At 35.1% G+C, this 18,369-nt stretch overlaps 5 protein-coding genes across 6 annotated transcripts in view; 2 read left to right on the forward strand and 3 right to left on the reverse strand.

The window, feature by feature from the left end:
- Hers (Histone gene-specific Epigenetic Repressor in late S phase) overlaps positions 1–3,200 on the reverse strand; it is a 154,303-nt gene extending 151,103 nt beyond the window's left edge. For both annotated transcript variants that reach the window (XM_053752784.2, XM_053752783.2), the window contains exon 1: positions 2,832–3,200. The gene's annotated coding sequence lies outside the window, so the exon portion shown is untranslated. The remainder of the gene's footprint in view (positions 1–2,831) is intronic.
- Positions 3,201–9,389: 6,189 nt separating this feature from the next.
- On the reverse strand, positions 9,390–10,126 carry LOC128674469 (3-oxoacyl-[acyl-carrier-protein] reductase FabG-like). Its single transcript, XM_053752990.2, has 2 exons — positions 9,968–10,126; positions 9,390–9,828 (listed from the first exon to the last, which is right to left on the reverse strand). The coding sequence occupies exons 1-2, from the start codon at positions 10,076–10,078 to the stop codon at positions 9,406–9,408; spliced, it is 534 nt and encodes a 177-aa protein (XP_053608965.1). The 5' UTR covers positions 10,079–10,126; the 3' UTR covers positions 9,390–9,405.
- A 1,605-nt stretch (positions 10,127–11,731) lies between these two features.
- Positions 11,732–12,536, reverse strand: LOC128674151 (3-oxoacyl-[acyl-carrier-protein] reductase FabG-like). The gene has a single exon (XM_053752527.1). It carries the CDS (start codon positions 12,511–12,513, stop codon positions 11,764–11,766), a length of 750 nt encoding a protein of 249 aa, XP_053608502.1. The 5' UTR covers positions 12,514–12,536; the 3' UTR covers positions 11,732–11,763.
- Positions 12,537–14,115: 1,579 nt separating this feature from the next.
- Positions 14,116–15,161, forward strand: LOC128674152 (3-oxoacyl-[acyl-carrier-protein] reductase-like). Its single transcript, XM_053752528.2, has one exon. The coding sequence runs from the start codon at positions 14,153–14,155 to the stop codon at positions 14,888–14,890; it is 738 nt and encodes a 245-aa protein (XP_053608503.1). The 5' UTR covers positions 14,116–14,152; the 3' UTR covers positions 14,891–15,161.
- Positions 15,162–16,904: 1,743 nt separating this feature from the next.
- LOC128674134 (uncharacterized protein) overlaps positions 16,905–18,369 on the forward strand; it is a 46,677-nt gene continuing 45,212 nt past the window's right edge. The window contains exon 1 of the mRNA XM_053752499.1: positions 16,905–17,118. The gene's annotated coding sequence lies outside the window, so the exon portion shown is untranslated. The remainder of the gene's footprint in view (positions 17,119–18,369) is intronic.

The following is an 18,369-nucleotide window of genomic DNA, read 5'->3' on the forward strand; positions in this document are numbered from 1 at the left end:
ATACTATTTTAGTTTAAGTGTAATTAAAAGTGGAAGCCCCTATGTATAATTACAATTGTCTAAACACTTCAGCATGTGGTTTAAGTTCAAAAGACACCTTTATAAATGAATATTGTTAATTACACTGATGAATATATTTGTTGTTTAATAAATATCTATTCAGTGGGCAACACATTTATTGGAGTATCAATTTAACAAATCATACAATAGTGCATTCGCTTTGAATCTGGCTAAAATTCTACTCAATTTGTACGTTATCATAAAACTGTTACATTTTAAGATTAGTAAATGAAAACATATTTACTGTGAACAATACTATTACCCTATTATTCATAAAAAATATAAAGCATATCTAGCTAAAGTATGTTTTACTACTATCGCATTTTACAAAATTTGACATTTACACAAACGAGACAAAACATCTTGTTTATGAAGAACGGGGTCAGTTACTACAATTTTAATACAATTTCTAGGTGTAGTGTTATTTCGTCAAAATCACCTAGTGTTATTTAAAATTATGACTACATTTTTAAAGCAAGGAGTAGGGAATATATGAAATAGATAAATTATAATACTATCACGTAAATGAACTAATAACAGCAATTCAATCAGTTCAAAATCGACGATCAAATATAGTAAGTTACTACATCGAGTCAATTAATATAATGGTTTTGACATTTTAGTGAAACATAAAACACCCGAGACAGTGAGACAGTAATTACATGCAAGATTACGAGGCCAAGTTAAGCAACTCGTAATACTTAATCTTGTACCACGTACGTAAAATTAGGAACTTGATTCCATCCGTGTTTTATGGCTTTTCACATTGCATATTTCTCACACATTATCTACTTTTTCCATCAATCTTTGTTTATATTTATTCCGTAGGGGAATAATTAGAATAATATTTTGTCTTTATTTATATTACTATGAGTACTTACTAGTTTTCCTTCGTCTATTCCTTCCATTATCCCTGTTTCATCATTTTGACCGAGTCATTATTCACCATTCCCAATTTTTCTTTTCTATATTGTTTTCTTTTCCTGTCTGCATGCTTTTTTTCTTTTGCTTTTTGTACGTGGCAACCACTTGGCGACAGAGCCGATAAGAATTTTCTCCAAGTAAATAAAACTCTAATGATGCGCATACAGATTACATTTTATTTTGCTGACTATTCTTATGTTGAAAATAATGCGATGTAAAGTCAAGTCGTGGTCGGTGTCGAGAATAATAGACAATGCAAAAATTCGTCAGACACTTATGGACAATCGGAAAGCTCTAAGCGTTAGTTTCCATGATGGACTCAAGGAAAAAATCCTAAAGAGGTTATATTCTTTGATATATGAGCTACTTTTACTGATGAACCGGAGTACAGTACATTTCTTTCTCCCACATTGGGTATTAGAATAAATTCCATATAATTATTGTTATCATCTGCATAATACGGCATTTCGCTTTGCATAATGAGTTCAGACCTATGAACAATATAGAAGACATTTGCGCTTAGGCGCCCTCGCTGCTAGCGAACAAATTCAGTATTCCGCTTAAAATATAGTTTATATTTACATATTCACGTACTGCTTGACAATAAACTTGCAGATTTTTATGAATATTGTTTATTTATGGTCCGTTCAGCTGTCTTCTTTCAAGCTTCGTTTGCATGCGCTGTTAATTTTATTGGTATTTCAAGGATCGTTATTGTTATTTGCGTTTGTTGCATTGTTTTGATTTTCCGTGTGATAAAAACATGGTTAGGTACTTACATCATCATGACAAACATATTTTTTAATACAAGAATTTTGCATTGACGTTGAATATTTGGACAAAATCATCAATACAAAACGCTTTAAGCAACTTACGGCACCTATTAAGCACTGAGGGTGAAACTGGAACCAATCCGTGTTCAGTTAAATTAGTGCACTTTTCGGAACAATAGAATCGCGATTGGCGGCATCCGCGAGTCAGGACAGCACGTGTAACCCCGGCTCTGCCTGGAGGATGACTGCGCGGCTCCCTGCGCAGAACCTCCCACAGGTACCAACAACCCCCAAACATACCCCTAAACAAAGACCTTCAATCAATTACGTCACGCCGCCAACACGAATTCTAAAAGACACTATACTTCCGAAATGCTCCACAGCTCTTGTCCCAACACTGACATATGACGCTGCAAAAGAAGAAAAACGCGCAATATGCGTCGGAAAGAGACGAACTGCTCAAATTAACTTCACGTTAGAGCGAGATGGACTCTCAACATTTTGTAAGCTGATAACCAGAGCAGCTACGAGCGAGGGGAACTATATTCTCTCGCGACTCCGCATGAATGTAATGAATTAAGATTCAATGGAATAAGAAACACTGTGTGTGCGTGTGAATTGCTTTGATAAAAAGCTTACACCGAGAGAGAGACGTGAGAGTTTTGCTTTATTTTCAATACAGCAAAACATAATACGATATAATAAAATTAAAGTTGACACATAATTAGATCCCAATTGGATTTTTATTGAAGTAGAATTTTGGCATTTAAATATAAAGAAACGTAATAAAAATAACGACGATTTAAACAATGAACCGACGAGGAAAATATTTCGTAAGATCTCGGCGACTCAAGGTCCGAGCAACCTCATTTATCGCGATAAAGAAACTAGAAAACAAGAAAGCTGTACGTACGTTTAGAGCCACGTTATCCCTATCGATTCAAGGATCCTTACTCAATAGCGAAATAAAGAGACACGATATAAAACAAAGCATTCCAACGCACGGAGTGGTAGCAGACACGTTACAGACGTCCGCTTTGCAAGCAGTGAAATACATTAACAAGTGATTTTTACCTATACGTCCATGGAAAAGCAATCCATCATTGGAATCCTCGCGACTCGTGTCCACGGCGACGCACACAGCGCCAGCACGCACACACACACAACTCACGCGAAGGGAAAATCTTCACACACGACACAGATAAACATGTCAACTGCTAGACATTGTTACCCTAAAATCCTTTCACGTTTTTCACCACAAACCCACCATTATGCACAAATAATAACACAAACAGCTGGAACTAACACTGAAACACTAGATTATTTCACTATATCACTCGCGTTCGAGTCAGTAAACGATGTTCCAACGAAAATACGCGTAGGTATATTGTAAAGTCGATCGGTGACTGTACTCCCCGCCCTGTTCCAGAGGCGAATGGCGACGCCATATTGAATCTCACTCCATGGCTGCACAGTGGCGCATCTAGCGGCGGAACTGGGAACCAAAATGTAGAGCCCAGGACCAGATACTACAGTTACAGCTTTGATAAATATTTACCTTGAAATTTATATCAAAGCTTCAACATGGAAGCAGTTTATTGACATTGACATCAAAATAAATAGCGCTTTCACTTAATTTACTGTACAAACAAACGTAGAGCCGGTTAATAAACTTTCGAAGCAATGTAGAGTCGAGTGCAAGCTGTGTTATCGTTTAACCGGTAACCACCAGATAGCGCTGGAATTATCACTTAACTGTTAACTCTACTATGCTCTATCAATATAGGTTGCGCGATGAATTACGTTCAATGCCATATGCCTCGCCGAGCTTTATCTAATAAACACAGTTTTATTTATATTTTATCGAAAACGTGCTGAATGTCGATGCAAGAATGAGCGTTATAAAAAAATCTAGTTGTGATATAAACAATGAATGCTTTATTTGTTTTATCCCTTTTAAAAGCATTAGAGTTAAAGTGAAATAATAAACGATTTAAAAAAACAAAGGAAGCTTAACGAATTGTATTACAAAAACGGTATTATAAATTGGAAGAAAAATATAAGAGGATTATTAAAAGTTTGATGTTTCTTGCCGTACTCAAATCGACTGTTATTTTCCTAAACTTTGACAATACAAACCCGAGAAAATTCCAATGTCGTTAGAATAAACACTTTTGATCGAGTAATGAACGAATCTTATAAGAAGCTTATTGGAAAAAGTTAAAAAAAATCTTTAGCATTGATATATTCACAATAGGTTTTCGGTAAAAGTTCCTCTACTTATAATTTTTAATATTTCTACCTATCTTCCTAAGTAATATTATAAATGCGAAAGTAAGTTTGTTTGTTATCTCTTCACGCCCCATGGATGAGTGTACATTCAATCTTCCCAAAACTTCGACACAGGACATAGGGTAGATGGGAATTTCACGTGGACAAAAGTTGGTGACATGCTACAATAACATTTACTAGGAAAACCAACACAAACGGAATGAATAGCTCGCTGTTGTAATGTTGTAGATATTGATATCGAACAATGAGTTTTCGGTGAAATCTTATATCGATTAAATGCTTCGTAGAATTAAGATTAATGGAGAGTTGCTCTGTCAAATTTGACGTTGATTTTAACCGGCGCGCCGCTGACGTTTAGACAAAATGGATTTCTTTGCCTTTTTCTGCGCACATTAAAGTTAACGTCAAAATAGACGATGAAATCCACCCTAATTATTTGAAATATTAATTAGGTACTTGCTACATTTCAACAATAAGGATTTTGCGTAATTGAGTAAAAAACATCCCGGAGCTAAATTTCCACTCATTATAATATATATAAATAGGGATTTCAACAAAGCGAAAATTATTAACGGCTCTCACAACTTTCACCGGCAGTTTTCGATTGTCCACAAAAGTCTTTATTGGCGATCAGCCAATACCTACAGAGTTATAGAGGGTTCGCTCATTAGGAACAGGTCAGTTAACTGTATCCCTTTTACGGATTACGAAATCGATCGATAAAGTTTTGAACTAGAGGTACAACGTCAGATAATATCCTAAAATAACCTCTCTCTCATCTTAGCGAGCTCCGGGGTTGTAAGGGGTGAAGACCGCGGTTAATGTAAAAAAAAAAACAAATCATAAAATATTTAAATTTGAATGTCATTTTATTGTTTCATATCAATAGTCTATGAGATTGGAATTGAAGTTACAAATTGACATCGGTTAGTTCATTTTTTGAATTTCAAACTAAATTTGGTCAAATATAGCAATAGGAATTTAAATTTAATATCACCATTTTGAATCACCTAGGTACATACTGATTTTATTATTTTGTTGTATTCCTACCATGTCAATTAACATTTATAGATAAATATAATATAATGTATGCTCTGTTGATGATTCAATAGTTAAAATGGCGACATTTTGTCAACTAATTTGTACATATTATTGTAAGAAATACACAATATAATACAAGTATTTGATACCACAAATTCACCTAACTAAACAAGACAAAGATATTTTTATTATTATCTCATTTTTTCAGTTTTAAACAATTTATCGCATGAATGCCCGATTCGTAACAGAAATATTTAATACAGTTGTAATAAAGAGAACAATTTTATTTTATTACACATAAACGTGTCAACTATTACGGCAAACGTGAGAAGATATTTATGCAATGTACCACTAATGACATGAAAATTAGGTTACGGAGATTTTTCACTATGTGCTGAAAGAGTTGTCTCTTAGACCTACCTAAAATTAACATTTAATATACGAAACTGAAAAAAATATCTTCTTGTTTCTATACAGCCCAAATTTGTATTTTTCTCTTACCGGTTCACTAGAAGAGATCTCTTCATGGGATAAGTTCGCCATTGCCTGTAAGTTACTCTTCAATTTCTGTACTTCGCTCGAGTAATACCATAATAAATTATGCACCTAAACCTTCCTCAGCGATCACACTATTTCTTTAAAAAAACCGCATCAAAATCCGTGGCATAATATTAAACATTGCATACATACAGTCTGCTGGACATACAGCGGGTAATTACTTTGTTTTATACTATGTAATATAGTGATGTGCAATAAAGTTCTTCCAAACAAAAACAAACAAGTTTTAAATAATATTTATATGAACATTAAAATAATGTAAATTTACATATATGCAATTAAACATTATGTGTATGCTATGTATATACATCCACATTTTACATCTACATCCATATTTTAAAAAGTTTTAGTTAATTATTTTAGTATTGAGAATATTCTCAATAAAATATGGAAAGACATAATTTGAATTACTAGAGACAAAAGAATAAAATCAAGAAAATATTATTTTTCGTTCTATCGATGGCACTTCAAAAAATAAGTATTGATCTTAAAAATTATGTATTGTTATGTATTAAAATTATGTTTATTTTCTTATGTGTTATTTCAATGATAAGGAAATAAATATATATTTATCTTTAAACTTATTAATGTAATTACTTAAGTGTCTCACAAATTATTATAAAAAGAAAAAAAAGTGAAATGGCGGCAAAATAATACGGAAACAAAAAGAACAAAACCTTGGTCACAATGATGACAAAAACAGTGGAACTCGGCTTAGGAAAGTTGAATGTCGCCTGCGCACGTCCGATTGTACAAGTATTCTGTACTCTAGTATGGTACAAGGTACAAGGGATATTAGAGAAAAAAAGTTACACGCTTGAAAATAAATTTAAATATTTGATCATCATTATTACTTACTAGTTACATCCCAGTGCTCCACTCCCGTGGGAATATCGGAATATCAGTCATGACGAATATAGTTTTCAAAAAAGTTAACATTCTAACTAATTCAAAAATATCAGTTAACATTTCCCAACTCATGAAACGATAATACAGGGTGGGTTCGATTCATTGACCCTGCGACCAAAAACGATTTTGAAAAGCAATTTTCTTGTCATATTTATTCAACAGCAGCGACGCTGTAAAGTTTGTTGCTCTGTATTTAAATTCCTCTGTCGTCTGTCCCTCAACACCATAGACCAGTCCATAGACTGTGGGCTACGCATTATCGTCGAGTAATTTGCATAGTACGAGACTGGAGTAGATGTAACGGGACGTGAGGTGAAATAGCTTCATATTCTGTTATACTTTACAATAGATATTGGAATGATGGAATTCTTGGAATTGGAAATTGATCAGTATTACTCAGATTTCTGTAAGTTGTTTACTTTATTCGCGACTTTGACGTTTTGTAATTTAATCCTATTTAAATAGGTATGTTAAGAAAATTTCACTCAAAAACACATGTCTGTGCAACAAATATTTTCTCTAGAAATAAAATACGAGAAAAGTAAGCGGTGTCTACAGAATCAAATGTAAATCAACGTTTGTGATACGAACAATACATCCAATAAATAAACAAACAAATCATTCACAAAGCAATATATCGCTTGGCCACTTAAATCAACATCACAAACACCGGTGCCTCGTGTCATCGGAAACGAAAACCAATATTTCACCTGAATACTCAAATACAGAACAGAATACCGTTAGGAATTAGAATAATATTCATATTCCAACGTTGCCAATGCGATTTCTGAAATCATAACATTTTAGTAAATGAAATGGACTATATATATATACCATTTTTTCACTATGTGCTGTATAACAATATTTGTATATACCTACTGATATAATTATTTTTAATAATATTTTATGTCATAAACTACTTAATAATAATTTTACAACATAATAGCTATTTAATTGAGTAATATATTTGTAATTAAGTAAATAAATAATGTGGATTTACCAGTTCTATACGATTTGACCAACGTGGAATTGAAATGGAGACGAAATTGTAGTGTGTACGGACGGACGTACGGACAGAGTACGACACACGCACTCATTATTGTCTCATCTATTAGCTGTATAGCTACATATAGTAGAAGTGCTAGTTGTGCTTTTCAAAGGTTACCCTAGATGTACGTAATTTTCCCCCGACGGGTTCCCATCTTGTCGCGATGGTGGGGCTTAGTAACCGGCGGGGCTGGTCTGACACAACCAGCCACCCCGGTGAACCAAGAGGAACCCAAGGCCCAGAGACTTTGGTGGGTGCTCTGGGCCTGGTGGACGGACCCCTCGGTAGTACTGCAATTGGCTGGTGACCCGCCACCAGCCTTTGGATGTGGAAACCAGAGGGGACCAGAGGTGGGGTCGCGGGGGTTTGTCCTCCGCGACCACAGCGCGGCCGTGGCGATGAACACGGTGCGGTGGGGCCGCAGGGGAAGGGGAGCGTCGGTTTGTCTCTCGACGATCCCCTGTCCTCTGCGGGCGAAGGGTGGCTGCCTTTGTATCGGGTGCAATGTGTGGGTGTCACCTGCCTATCACCTCTTGCGCCCGTACAGAGGCAGACTTGGGTCCCCTGTGGCACCCAAGATTTTGTGTGTGTCCGGTGATGCCCGCTCCCCCCGTCGGCTTTCTGACTGGTGCGCCGAGCGGGCTTGATGGTCCGCGCCACGCTCGCGTGGCGTAAGGGGCGGGTGGTTAGCACTTGTGCTTGCTGCCCGCCCAGGTCGGGGCCGAAAGGCCGGCCGGGGGGGCGTCGCGGTGAAATGCCTAGCGACCCCGTGACGTCCCCCATAACGGCAGCGTGGAAACGCCCCAGGGGTTTAGTGGGTAGGTGGGCCGACTAGCGGCCCAGGAGTCCCACACTCAGTGCGTAACAAGCATTCCCCTGGGTAAACAAAAAAAAAAAGATGTACGCAATTTAGACCTACTGCGCCTTGGTCTAGCCGGCTAAACCTAGATGTAGCCGCACTTCTGGGTTTAACCATACAAAAAAACTAAAAACAGGTATGGAAACAGTCATATGTGCTATAATAAGTATGTAGTGTATTTTGACAATCTGCACATTACACATTATTAAAGTCAGTCATAAATTTGAAATTAAAATTTACGGTTATGAAATCAAAACACTAGTTAAGTGCCTCACTTACTTACGCTTATTAAAATTGTTGCTCTATTCGAAGTTAATGAGTAAACTTGTGGTCATTTCTGTGGAGTTTAACTGTTATTGAGAAATATCGGCAATGAACATGTTGAAATTGCATATTAAGTGTTGGTCGCGTCAATTTTGACGTTAATTTTAACTGTTGCAGAAAAACGCAATGTATTTTTTACGCCATTCTGTACAAACGTCGGCGGCGCATAGGTTAAAGTCAACGTCAAAGTTGACTGTTGATTTGTTATGCATGAATAAGTAGTGCTAGAGTCTGGTGTGAAGTAGTTGTCCCGTGAATGTCGCACAAGGCGAGTAAGGGCATTGGCAGCTGACAGTAGCATTTCATTTGTAATAAGCAGCACTTTTATACTTTCGTATATTGTCTATCTTTTTCTTGTATCTCTGTGTGGATAAACTGTTTAATAAATAAATATGGAGGCTTGTCGTCAGGTTGGCGGCCCGTTAGTACAATCACGGTCGAATCTTCAAAATTTTAAGGTGTATTTTTGCGCTGAGCCCACAACGCAAAAACCAGCGACGCGAAATTGAGACAGAGATAAAGTATCCTCGATTATTACATACAATCAACATGCTGTGCCCTACACTAATTAAGTAATAACACTTTCGTTTGTTATTATGTATTTATTTCTGTATTTATTATTTTTTTCTTGTTTCAACTTCAGACTCGCTGGATCTGTTAAGTGGCAGCGGTTTTATTGTTGGCGGCTTCACGTCTGCAGGAATTGTCTCATGGATATCAGTTGTCATAGGTCCGGGAGTAACCACATTTACTCGTACACCAAATTTTGCGAATTCTTTAGCTGCTCCACGGTTGTAATGATCAAGTCCTGCCTTTGAAGTCATATAAGCTGAAACTCTTTCTACAACTGCTCGACCAGTCATACTAAAAATGTTGACTATATTGCCTTTAGTCTGAATAAGATACTTGGCCGCCAAGTTTATAAGGTGTACCACAGCACGCAAATTAGTGTTCATAATTTTATCAAACTCTTCCATTGTATTTTCACCCATGACAGTTGCAATACCGATAATTCCTGCGTTATTCACAAGTAAGTATATCTAATTTACCAAATGTAACAATAGTATCATCAATAATCTTCTTTGCTTCATCAGGTTTGGACACGTCTGCTATGATGGCAAGTACAGTTATTTCATTTTCAGAGCATTTCGCTTCAGTTTTTGCCAGTTTGGTTTAGTTTCTCCCCATGAGAACTACATCTGCGCCTTCCTTCGCGTAGGCTATGGCTGTGGCTGCGCCGATGCCCGAACTTGCTCCAGTTACAATTACTACTTTATTTTGGAAACTCATTGTGAATACTAATATGAAATTCTAATTACTTGTTTGAAATTCTACTGCAAGTGTATATAAAAGCGAAAAACACTCATTCATGTATCACGAAATCTCGAAAATTACTGAGCTCATGAAGATGAAATTTGACAGGAAGGTAGATTGTGACTAGGAGACATCCGCTAAGAAAGGATATTTCGAAATTACATCCTTATAGGGGTGAAATCGGGGTTGCAAGTTTGTATGAAACTTCGTCAGTTTTGAAGTGAGACACATATTTTTTTTTATTTAAATTTGCAGTTGGTATATGCTATATACCAATAATAATATGCTTAATAATTATATATATACATAATATATATATATATAATTATTAAGATATAAGATAAGAGAGGTCCATGAAATTTCGGCATGCGTTACGGGAAGCGGGAGTGGGGAAATGGGATGGGGCACGTTCCGGGAAAAGACATGGGACACTTTGTAGGAAACGGGACAGGACAAGTTTCGGAACGAGACACGTTTCGGAACGACACGACACGGAAATCGTAGCGGGAAACGGGGAATTGAACTGTAGATGACAAAAATACGAATTTGAATAAATAAATTTCACCAGTCTTAGAATATCTACGCGATAAAAGAATAACTGAAATTTTACTTCGATTCCTTTTAAGAACTGAAATTCACGCATGCGAAGCCGCAGGCAAAAGCTAGTTAATTTATATATCTAAGGACACTCTTATTTATAATTATTATTATATGTTATATTCATCGTTATTCAACATGAGTGGAGCCTCAACACAGAAGTGTACAAGTCAGCATTGCTTTCTTAAGTGTTATTAATAAGATAACTTCATATCACATTATCTATACCTAATAAATAACAAGCGGTCCGTCACTGCTTTGCTAGCGTGAAATCATAATAATAAAAAAGTAGCTTATGTCACTTCTGAAGGTTACGTATGTCTCTCTGCCAAATTTCATCAAAATTAGTGGGCTTAGTGTTAGAGTTTATTCACTACAAACAAAGGTACAAATACTTTCTCTTTATAAGATTAGTACAGATAAAACGATTTGGCAAAAATCGCAGTGTTTATAATATGTTATTCTATTTGAAATTATAATATTTTTGTTTATTTGTATCAATATAGAATAGTAGCAGATTCTTTAAAAATATATTCTTTTGTTATATAATTACTTTTACTAATTTGATCACAGGTTTAAAAAGGGAAAGAATAAGATACATTGATAATGAAATTTACACCTATTGTAATGTGTTTCCAAAAAAAAAAACAAATAAAATCTATGAAAATGAGTCGTGAAAGCATGCGATGACATGCGATGACACTTAACTGCAAAATCATACATAAATAATGTATTATTTTCTACTACATTAATTTTGTACATTCATGCTGATTTCATATTTTGTTTTTTGAACATTTCCTGTTTTTATTGCACCATATTTATATAAATCAATTCTCTGGTTATTTTTAAAATATTATCTGTGCGTTATATATATGCGATTATCGCACTAATATTAAAAATACGAAAGTTTTGAATTTTGATAGGTAGGTACTTATACATGGGTATTACGTATTTAGGATTAATAAATAAGGTACATTTTATCCTGAATTTAGCATGAATTCGAAACCCTAAACATCATTAAATTCAAACACATTTTTCCAAAAATATAGGTATATTGTTTTTGCTCAATTTAGCAACATTCCATTATCAGTTACAAAAATTGAACCCGTAATACCGATCGCTTTATCACTGGACAGGTACAAAACTAAATTAGCAATCTCTTCAGCATCGCTGATTCTATTAAGCGGCGTTGGTCTCATTGCCTGTGCTGGCAAATCTACTGGCAATGTTTCCAAAATATCAGTAATTACAGGTCCAGGACTAATTACGTTTACTCGTACGCCAAATTTTGCAAATTCTTTAGCAGCTCCACGGCTGTAGTGGTCTAGTCCTGCTTTCGAAGTCATGTATGCTGAAGCACCTTCTAAAACTACCTGACCAGCCACACTAGAAATGTTGACGATATTGCCCTTAGTCTTAATTAAATACGACGCCGCCAGGTTAGTAAGGTGTACCACAGCGCGCAAATTAGTGTTCATGATTCTATCAAACTCCTCCATTGTGTTATCATCCATAACTGTTGTAATTCCAACTATTCCTGCATTATTCACAAGTATATCTAATTTATCAAATTTTCCGATAGTTTCATAAATAATCCTCTTCGCGTCGTTGGATTTGGACACGTCTGCTTTGATGACAAGAGTCCCCTCTTGTTTCCCATTTTCTGCGCATTTCGCTTCAGTTTTTGCTAGTTTGGTTTCATTTCTCCCCACGAGGACTACGTTCGCGCCTTCCTTCGCGAAGGCTATGGCTGTGGCCGCGCCGATGCCTGAACTTGCTCCAGTCACAATCACTACTTTGTTTTTAAAACTCATTGTGAAGTGCTATCAAAATTCTACTGAAAGTTTTGGCAAACGAACACTGTTTATAAGGAGAGCCTTATCTATAATTTTATCAGAAAATTGCACCATGTAAATGTCTTATTTCATTTATCTATTTAAAAAAAATTAACTGCGCCGCGAATTGGCTATTTAGATTTGGAATTAGCTATCAACATGTATATAATTGAGAAATTAACTATAATTTGCATATTGTAAAAAATATTTATATATTAAAAATTGTTTTATGTATATAAAACAGATCACAATTTTAAATAAAAAATATTATTTATTGAATAAAAACAGATTATTGGTAATTCATTCTTTAGAGATCTAAATATCTGGAACTGAAAAATAAAATTTAATTGTAAGATTACTTTTGAGAAAGGCATTAATTAAATTGATCATAATATAAAGATGTGTTTACATCTTTATGTTTTACAACAACCAATCTTGTAAATTGAATTCAAGCTTAATACAAATGCGAAAAAATGTCTGTCTGTCACGCTTTCGAGGCTAAACCGCTAGGCTGAATTGGGAATAAATATAATTAATTACCGTTTTTAAACATACCATATCAAGTGCAGTTGCGGGCAAGAGCTAATATAAAAATAAATAATTTTTCAAGTTAAATATTTTGCATGAACCTGGGGCCTTTTTAGGATAATTTCTAACTACTCTACCATCACCACTTGGATGACATGATAAGCATCTATAACATACCTAGATTACTTTTAAAATGCAAACTCATGCTTCCTAGTTATATTTTACTAACTATATACTATAGATTACCAACTGCAAATTTAAATAAAAAAATTTATGTGTCTCATTTCAAAACTGACGAAGTTTCATACAAACTTGCAACCCCGATTTATACCACCCCTATAAGGATGTAATTTTCAAAATATGCATGCATTATTAATTTATACCAATTACAAGTTGAAATTAAAAATTTAATGTGTCTGACTTCAACAATGACGAAGTTTCATACAAACTGGCAACCCCTATTTCACCCCCTTAGGGATGTAATTTCGAAATATCCTTTCTTAGCGGACGTCTCCTCAGTAATTTTCGAGATTTCGTGATACATGATTGAGTGAGTGTTTTTCGCTTTTATATATAGATATTCTCTGTAACACTTGCAGTAGAATTTCAAACGAGCAATTAGAATTTCATATTAGCATTCACAAGAAGTTTCAGTTTTATATTAGCTCTTGCCCGCAACTGCACTTGAGATGGTATGTTTAAAAACGGTAATTAACTATATTTATTCCCAATTTAGCCTATTCTCTTTACTATTTAAATTAACAGTCATTAGGTAATATTGTCTAAAATCTTGCGAATATGAGCGAATATGAGATGCGAATCAACATTTATTGTTGCTGCTAATATTACAAGCTTTGTATCAACACAAATTAAAACCAACAATGTACGTCGAATCAAATTCGATTCATATAATTCCTCGCCAATGGCATAATAAACATTATTTATGTAGTTCTAGTCATTTAATACTCAAAGACACTATGATAAATAATAATAAATCAAGATTATAGATAAGATTCTTCTATATAAACTAATATTGTTGTCTAACTGTATAGTATACTTAGTAGAGTTTCGACAGATATTGTGTTCCACAATGAGTTTCAAAAATAAGGTCGTGATTGTGACTGGGGCAAGTTCTGGGATCGGTGCGGCCACAGCCATAGCCTACGCGAAGGAAGACGCCGACGTAGTTCTGGTGGGGAGAAACGAGACAAAACTGGCAAAAACTGAAGCGAAGTGCGTAGAAAATGGGAAATCTCCATTCGTTATCAAAGCAGACGTGTCCAAACCTGATGAAGCAAAGAAGATTATCGATGATACTATTGCGAAATTTGGTAAATTAGATATACTTGTGAATAACGCTGGAATTGCTGATGTTGCAACTGTTGTGAGTGAAAATGCTATGGAGGTGTTCGATAGAATTATGAACACTAATTTGCGTGCTGTAGTATACCTTACAAACTTGGCAGCGAATCATCTTATTCAGACTAAAGGCAATATAGTCAATATTTCTAGTGTCGCTGGTCGAGCAGTTTTAGACGGACTTTCAGCATATATGACTTCAAAGGCAGGGCTTGACCATTACAGCCGTGGAGCAGCTAAAGAATTTGCAAAATTTGGGGTAAGAGTGAATGTGATTAGTCCCGGACCTGTAATAACTGATATACAGCAAACTTTACCAGCGGATTTCGAGCCTGAGACGAGACCCATGCCACTTGAAAGATTTAGCGAGGCTGAAGAAATTGCCGATTTAATTTTATTCCTGTCCGGTGATAAAGCTGTTGGTATTACTGGATCCAATTTTGTGTCTGATAATGGAATGTTGTTATAATGAGACGATGAGTACATGATTTGCAAAATGAAATACCTATAATTGTGCAATACAGTTGTGTAATATTTTTTTTTTATTTTTAGACGTTGTTGTCACAAATCTTGTAAGTGTTTTTACCTGCTAAAGTTATTTCTTTCGGAGAAGTTGTTTTTAATTCAATTACTTAACGGAAAGTACTTATTTTTTATTTTATTTATTGGTTATGACAATATTATCTGTATCTAACTCTATGTGGTTCACTTTCTCTAATAAACGTTCACGTTTCTCCGTAGCTCCTGGATTTTTATTTTACCAGCCCAAATCTACTGTCCGCTATATAATATTTTACATTTTTATTCAGGTTGCACCAATCAACTTTGACATTAGCTTCATAATGTGTGGTAAAACGCAAAGTACGGCGAACAGATTAAAATCAACCTCAAAATTACCTGATACAAGTCACCTTAAGCACAATATCAATAATGGAAAGGGATACACCTGTCACTCATTATGCTATTTTTTATAGTTTCGCAACACTGTCTACCCCATAACGTACCTGATAGTGTATCCGAATAATCAACAATGTCGACAACAGAGAAGATAAGTAAGTACCTATATTACTACATTTAATACCTAACCTCGAAGGCCGCGGTCATTGACGGCGCGAGATGGCTGATCGGCGCACGCGCGCGGATACAAATGCTAAAGTCTATCTGTCTGTTACTGCTTTCACGGCTATGGTTCTTGAGATTTTGACGAAATTTGTCGAAAATCCGTGGTCAAATAGCTAAGTTATTATTTTAAATTAAACTCTAAAGGGTATACGTTTAAATGGAAAATTCTTTCTGCCGCGGGTGGAGTTGTAGGCAAAAGCTAATAAGTAAATTTAAACGGATGCGCACAACTCATTAGGTGCGATTTCACAGAAAATATTCGTGATTTATTGCTACTGAAAGCAATCACTTGTCGGGTTTAAGTATACTTACTTACTATATTTCAATTTAAACTAGCGAACCCTCCGGCATCGCTCGGGTAAAAACATAATACATCACACACCTAAAGCATCCTCAGGAATCACATTATCTATTGGTGATGACCGCATGAAATTCCGTGCAGTATATGGCGAACACAAGACTTTGTTTTATAATATGCAAGGATAAGGATGTAATAATAGCGAAACAGTGAACATTCGGCCGCACGTTTGTTCTCTCTTTCGCTATCCTAAAATCCTATAACGATTTTATATACATTAACTGTATTTATCCTATTTACAGTAATCGTTACAGGATAAAACAAATACTAAAAAACCACCTGTCATCCAAAATCGCGAAGGTAGTTCCAAGATTACAAAAATATATATAATCGTCCCTATTGTAGATGATGCACTTGCATCTGGACATTAAAGTATAGTAGTATATAAGTAGGAGAGGCAACACACACAATTTGTGAACAAACTTGTGCACTGAACCCCTGAACTGCCCTGAAGGTTCGCTTGTAGTGGTATACCGTAAATAATAGCCCAGTTCTTGTTGTTATTGTGAAATAAAATAAAGTTCCAATAATATTTAAGCTTTAATTTATGTAATTTTAAGCCACAAGCTTTATTTCTCATCATGTTCAGTACTGTAGGCCTACCATCAACTTTTACCGAACGATTCAAACGCAGTTAAATTTAGGAACCTGCGCATTAGTATTAAAAATTAACTAGACGGTGCGCATTTGCAATGCAGATCAGTTTAGGTTCTGAACTCAAACCAAGATATCCATACTTCCAAATAAATACCTGCAATTACGTTATCATAAAAAAGTAGGAAGTATTCTTTATGAATTGAAATTCTCCAAACAGCTTGCATGTATGGAAGGAGTCGGCGAAAAAGAGTGATCCTTACTTTTTCCTGAACAGAACCTCTGTAATGGTATACCTTATACCAGTTTGGTTGGAGTATGTAAGAAAAATAGCCAAGACAAACTTGTTGTGCGGCATTCCTTGCAAGGCAGTACATTGCATACAGAAATGAGAATCTCGAATCAGTTCGAAAGTAGACTCGTGCTTGCTCGGACGCTCTTCGCGGACGAAGCGTGCGCGCGTACGGAATACGGTGGAATTCTAAATTTAAATTTTAAAATTTACCTTTGTTTACAAAGGTGTATCTAAGTGGCCAGTGTTGTTTGTGTATTGAAATTGGAATTGTTTTGGATTAAAACATCCGACTTGGATACCGCAACTGAAACTTTGGATTGTTGATTGTGTAAGTATACGTTTTTCAGTAATTACATTCTGCATATAAACTGGCATATAATTTTGTATCATCCTTTACTTTGACGAAACCCTTGTAAATAAATTCTAGCAAACCCATACTTAGTCATACTTAGTGACTTAGACTTAGTTCCGATAGTTCATTTTTACTAGCTGCGCCCCTGAACTCCACTGCTTTAATATTACCCGTGTATTTACCAAAATCCTTCGAAAGCCATCCACTAAGTAATTTTTTAAGCCTTAGTCACACATAAAACAAAACAAAGTGCTCTGCTGCATCTATCTGTCTATTCGCGATAAACTCAAAAACTGCGCAGATTTTCATGCGATTTTCACCAATAGGTAGATTCCTGTAGAAGGTTTACGTGTATAATTTATTATGCCGTGAACGAAGCCGTGACGGCCCGCTAGTTATTAATAAATTAACAGTTAAATTAACAACGGCATCGAATTGATCAGTTTGTAAAATATATACACATCGTAAAACAAACAAATTATTTTATTATGCTACTGCAGGGAATATTTATTTAAATAATGACAAAATTAAATAATATCATCAACAAAATAATATACAATTTGTTTTGTTTATGATTCAGGGTTGTCTCCGCTGCAATTTGCAATTGAAACAATGGACTTATCATTTGCATAACTTACTCAACAGATAATAGCTATTCATACACTTTTTTGTCGATTTTGATGTATGGTCGATGAATTCTTTTGTTTCTATTATGCTTCATTTAAAACAGACGAACTAGGATTTATCGACATCTAATAATGAGTGGCAAATAATATATATATAGTTATTATATATTATATTTATTATTATATATATTTTACCATCCTACCTTTCTCCATCATCTGTAATCCCCAAACCACAATTATCATTCATCCCATTAATAGCAATAACATTCTATCCCTATCCTATATATTTTTATCATCAAGTACTAGAGTTATAGTCCAGTTACAGTTTTATTATAATTAAGTATAGATAATAATTTTATTTCTCTGGCACTTCAAAAATGTTTTAAAAGAAAAACTCATATTTTAAGCCAAATTCGATTCAAATTTAGAAGATCAGAAATATTTCAAATTTAAATGTAGAACAGAGAGACCGCGGCAGATTACCGCTCACAGCCGTTGGTCTATTCGTAATTATTTTTAATTGATACTGTTCATTGCGATTTCACATTAGGCATCCATTTAGAATAATTGCAATTTTATTAATAACCTAATGAAGAAACTT

The sequence above is a fragment of the Plodia interpunctella genome, chromosome 12 (genome assembly GCF_027563975.2).
Source record: "Plodia interpunctella isolate USDA-ARS_2022_Savannah chromosome 12, ilPloInte3.2, whole genome shotgun sequence".
Taxonomy (NCBI): Eukaryota; Metazoa; Arthropoda; class Insecta; order Lepidoptera; family Pyralidae; genus Plodia; species Plodia interpunctella.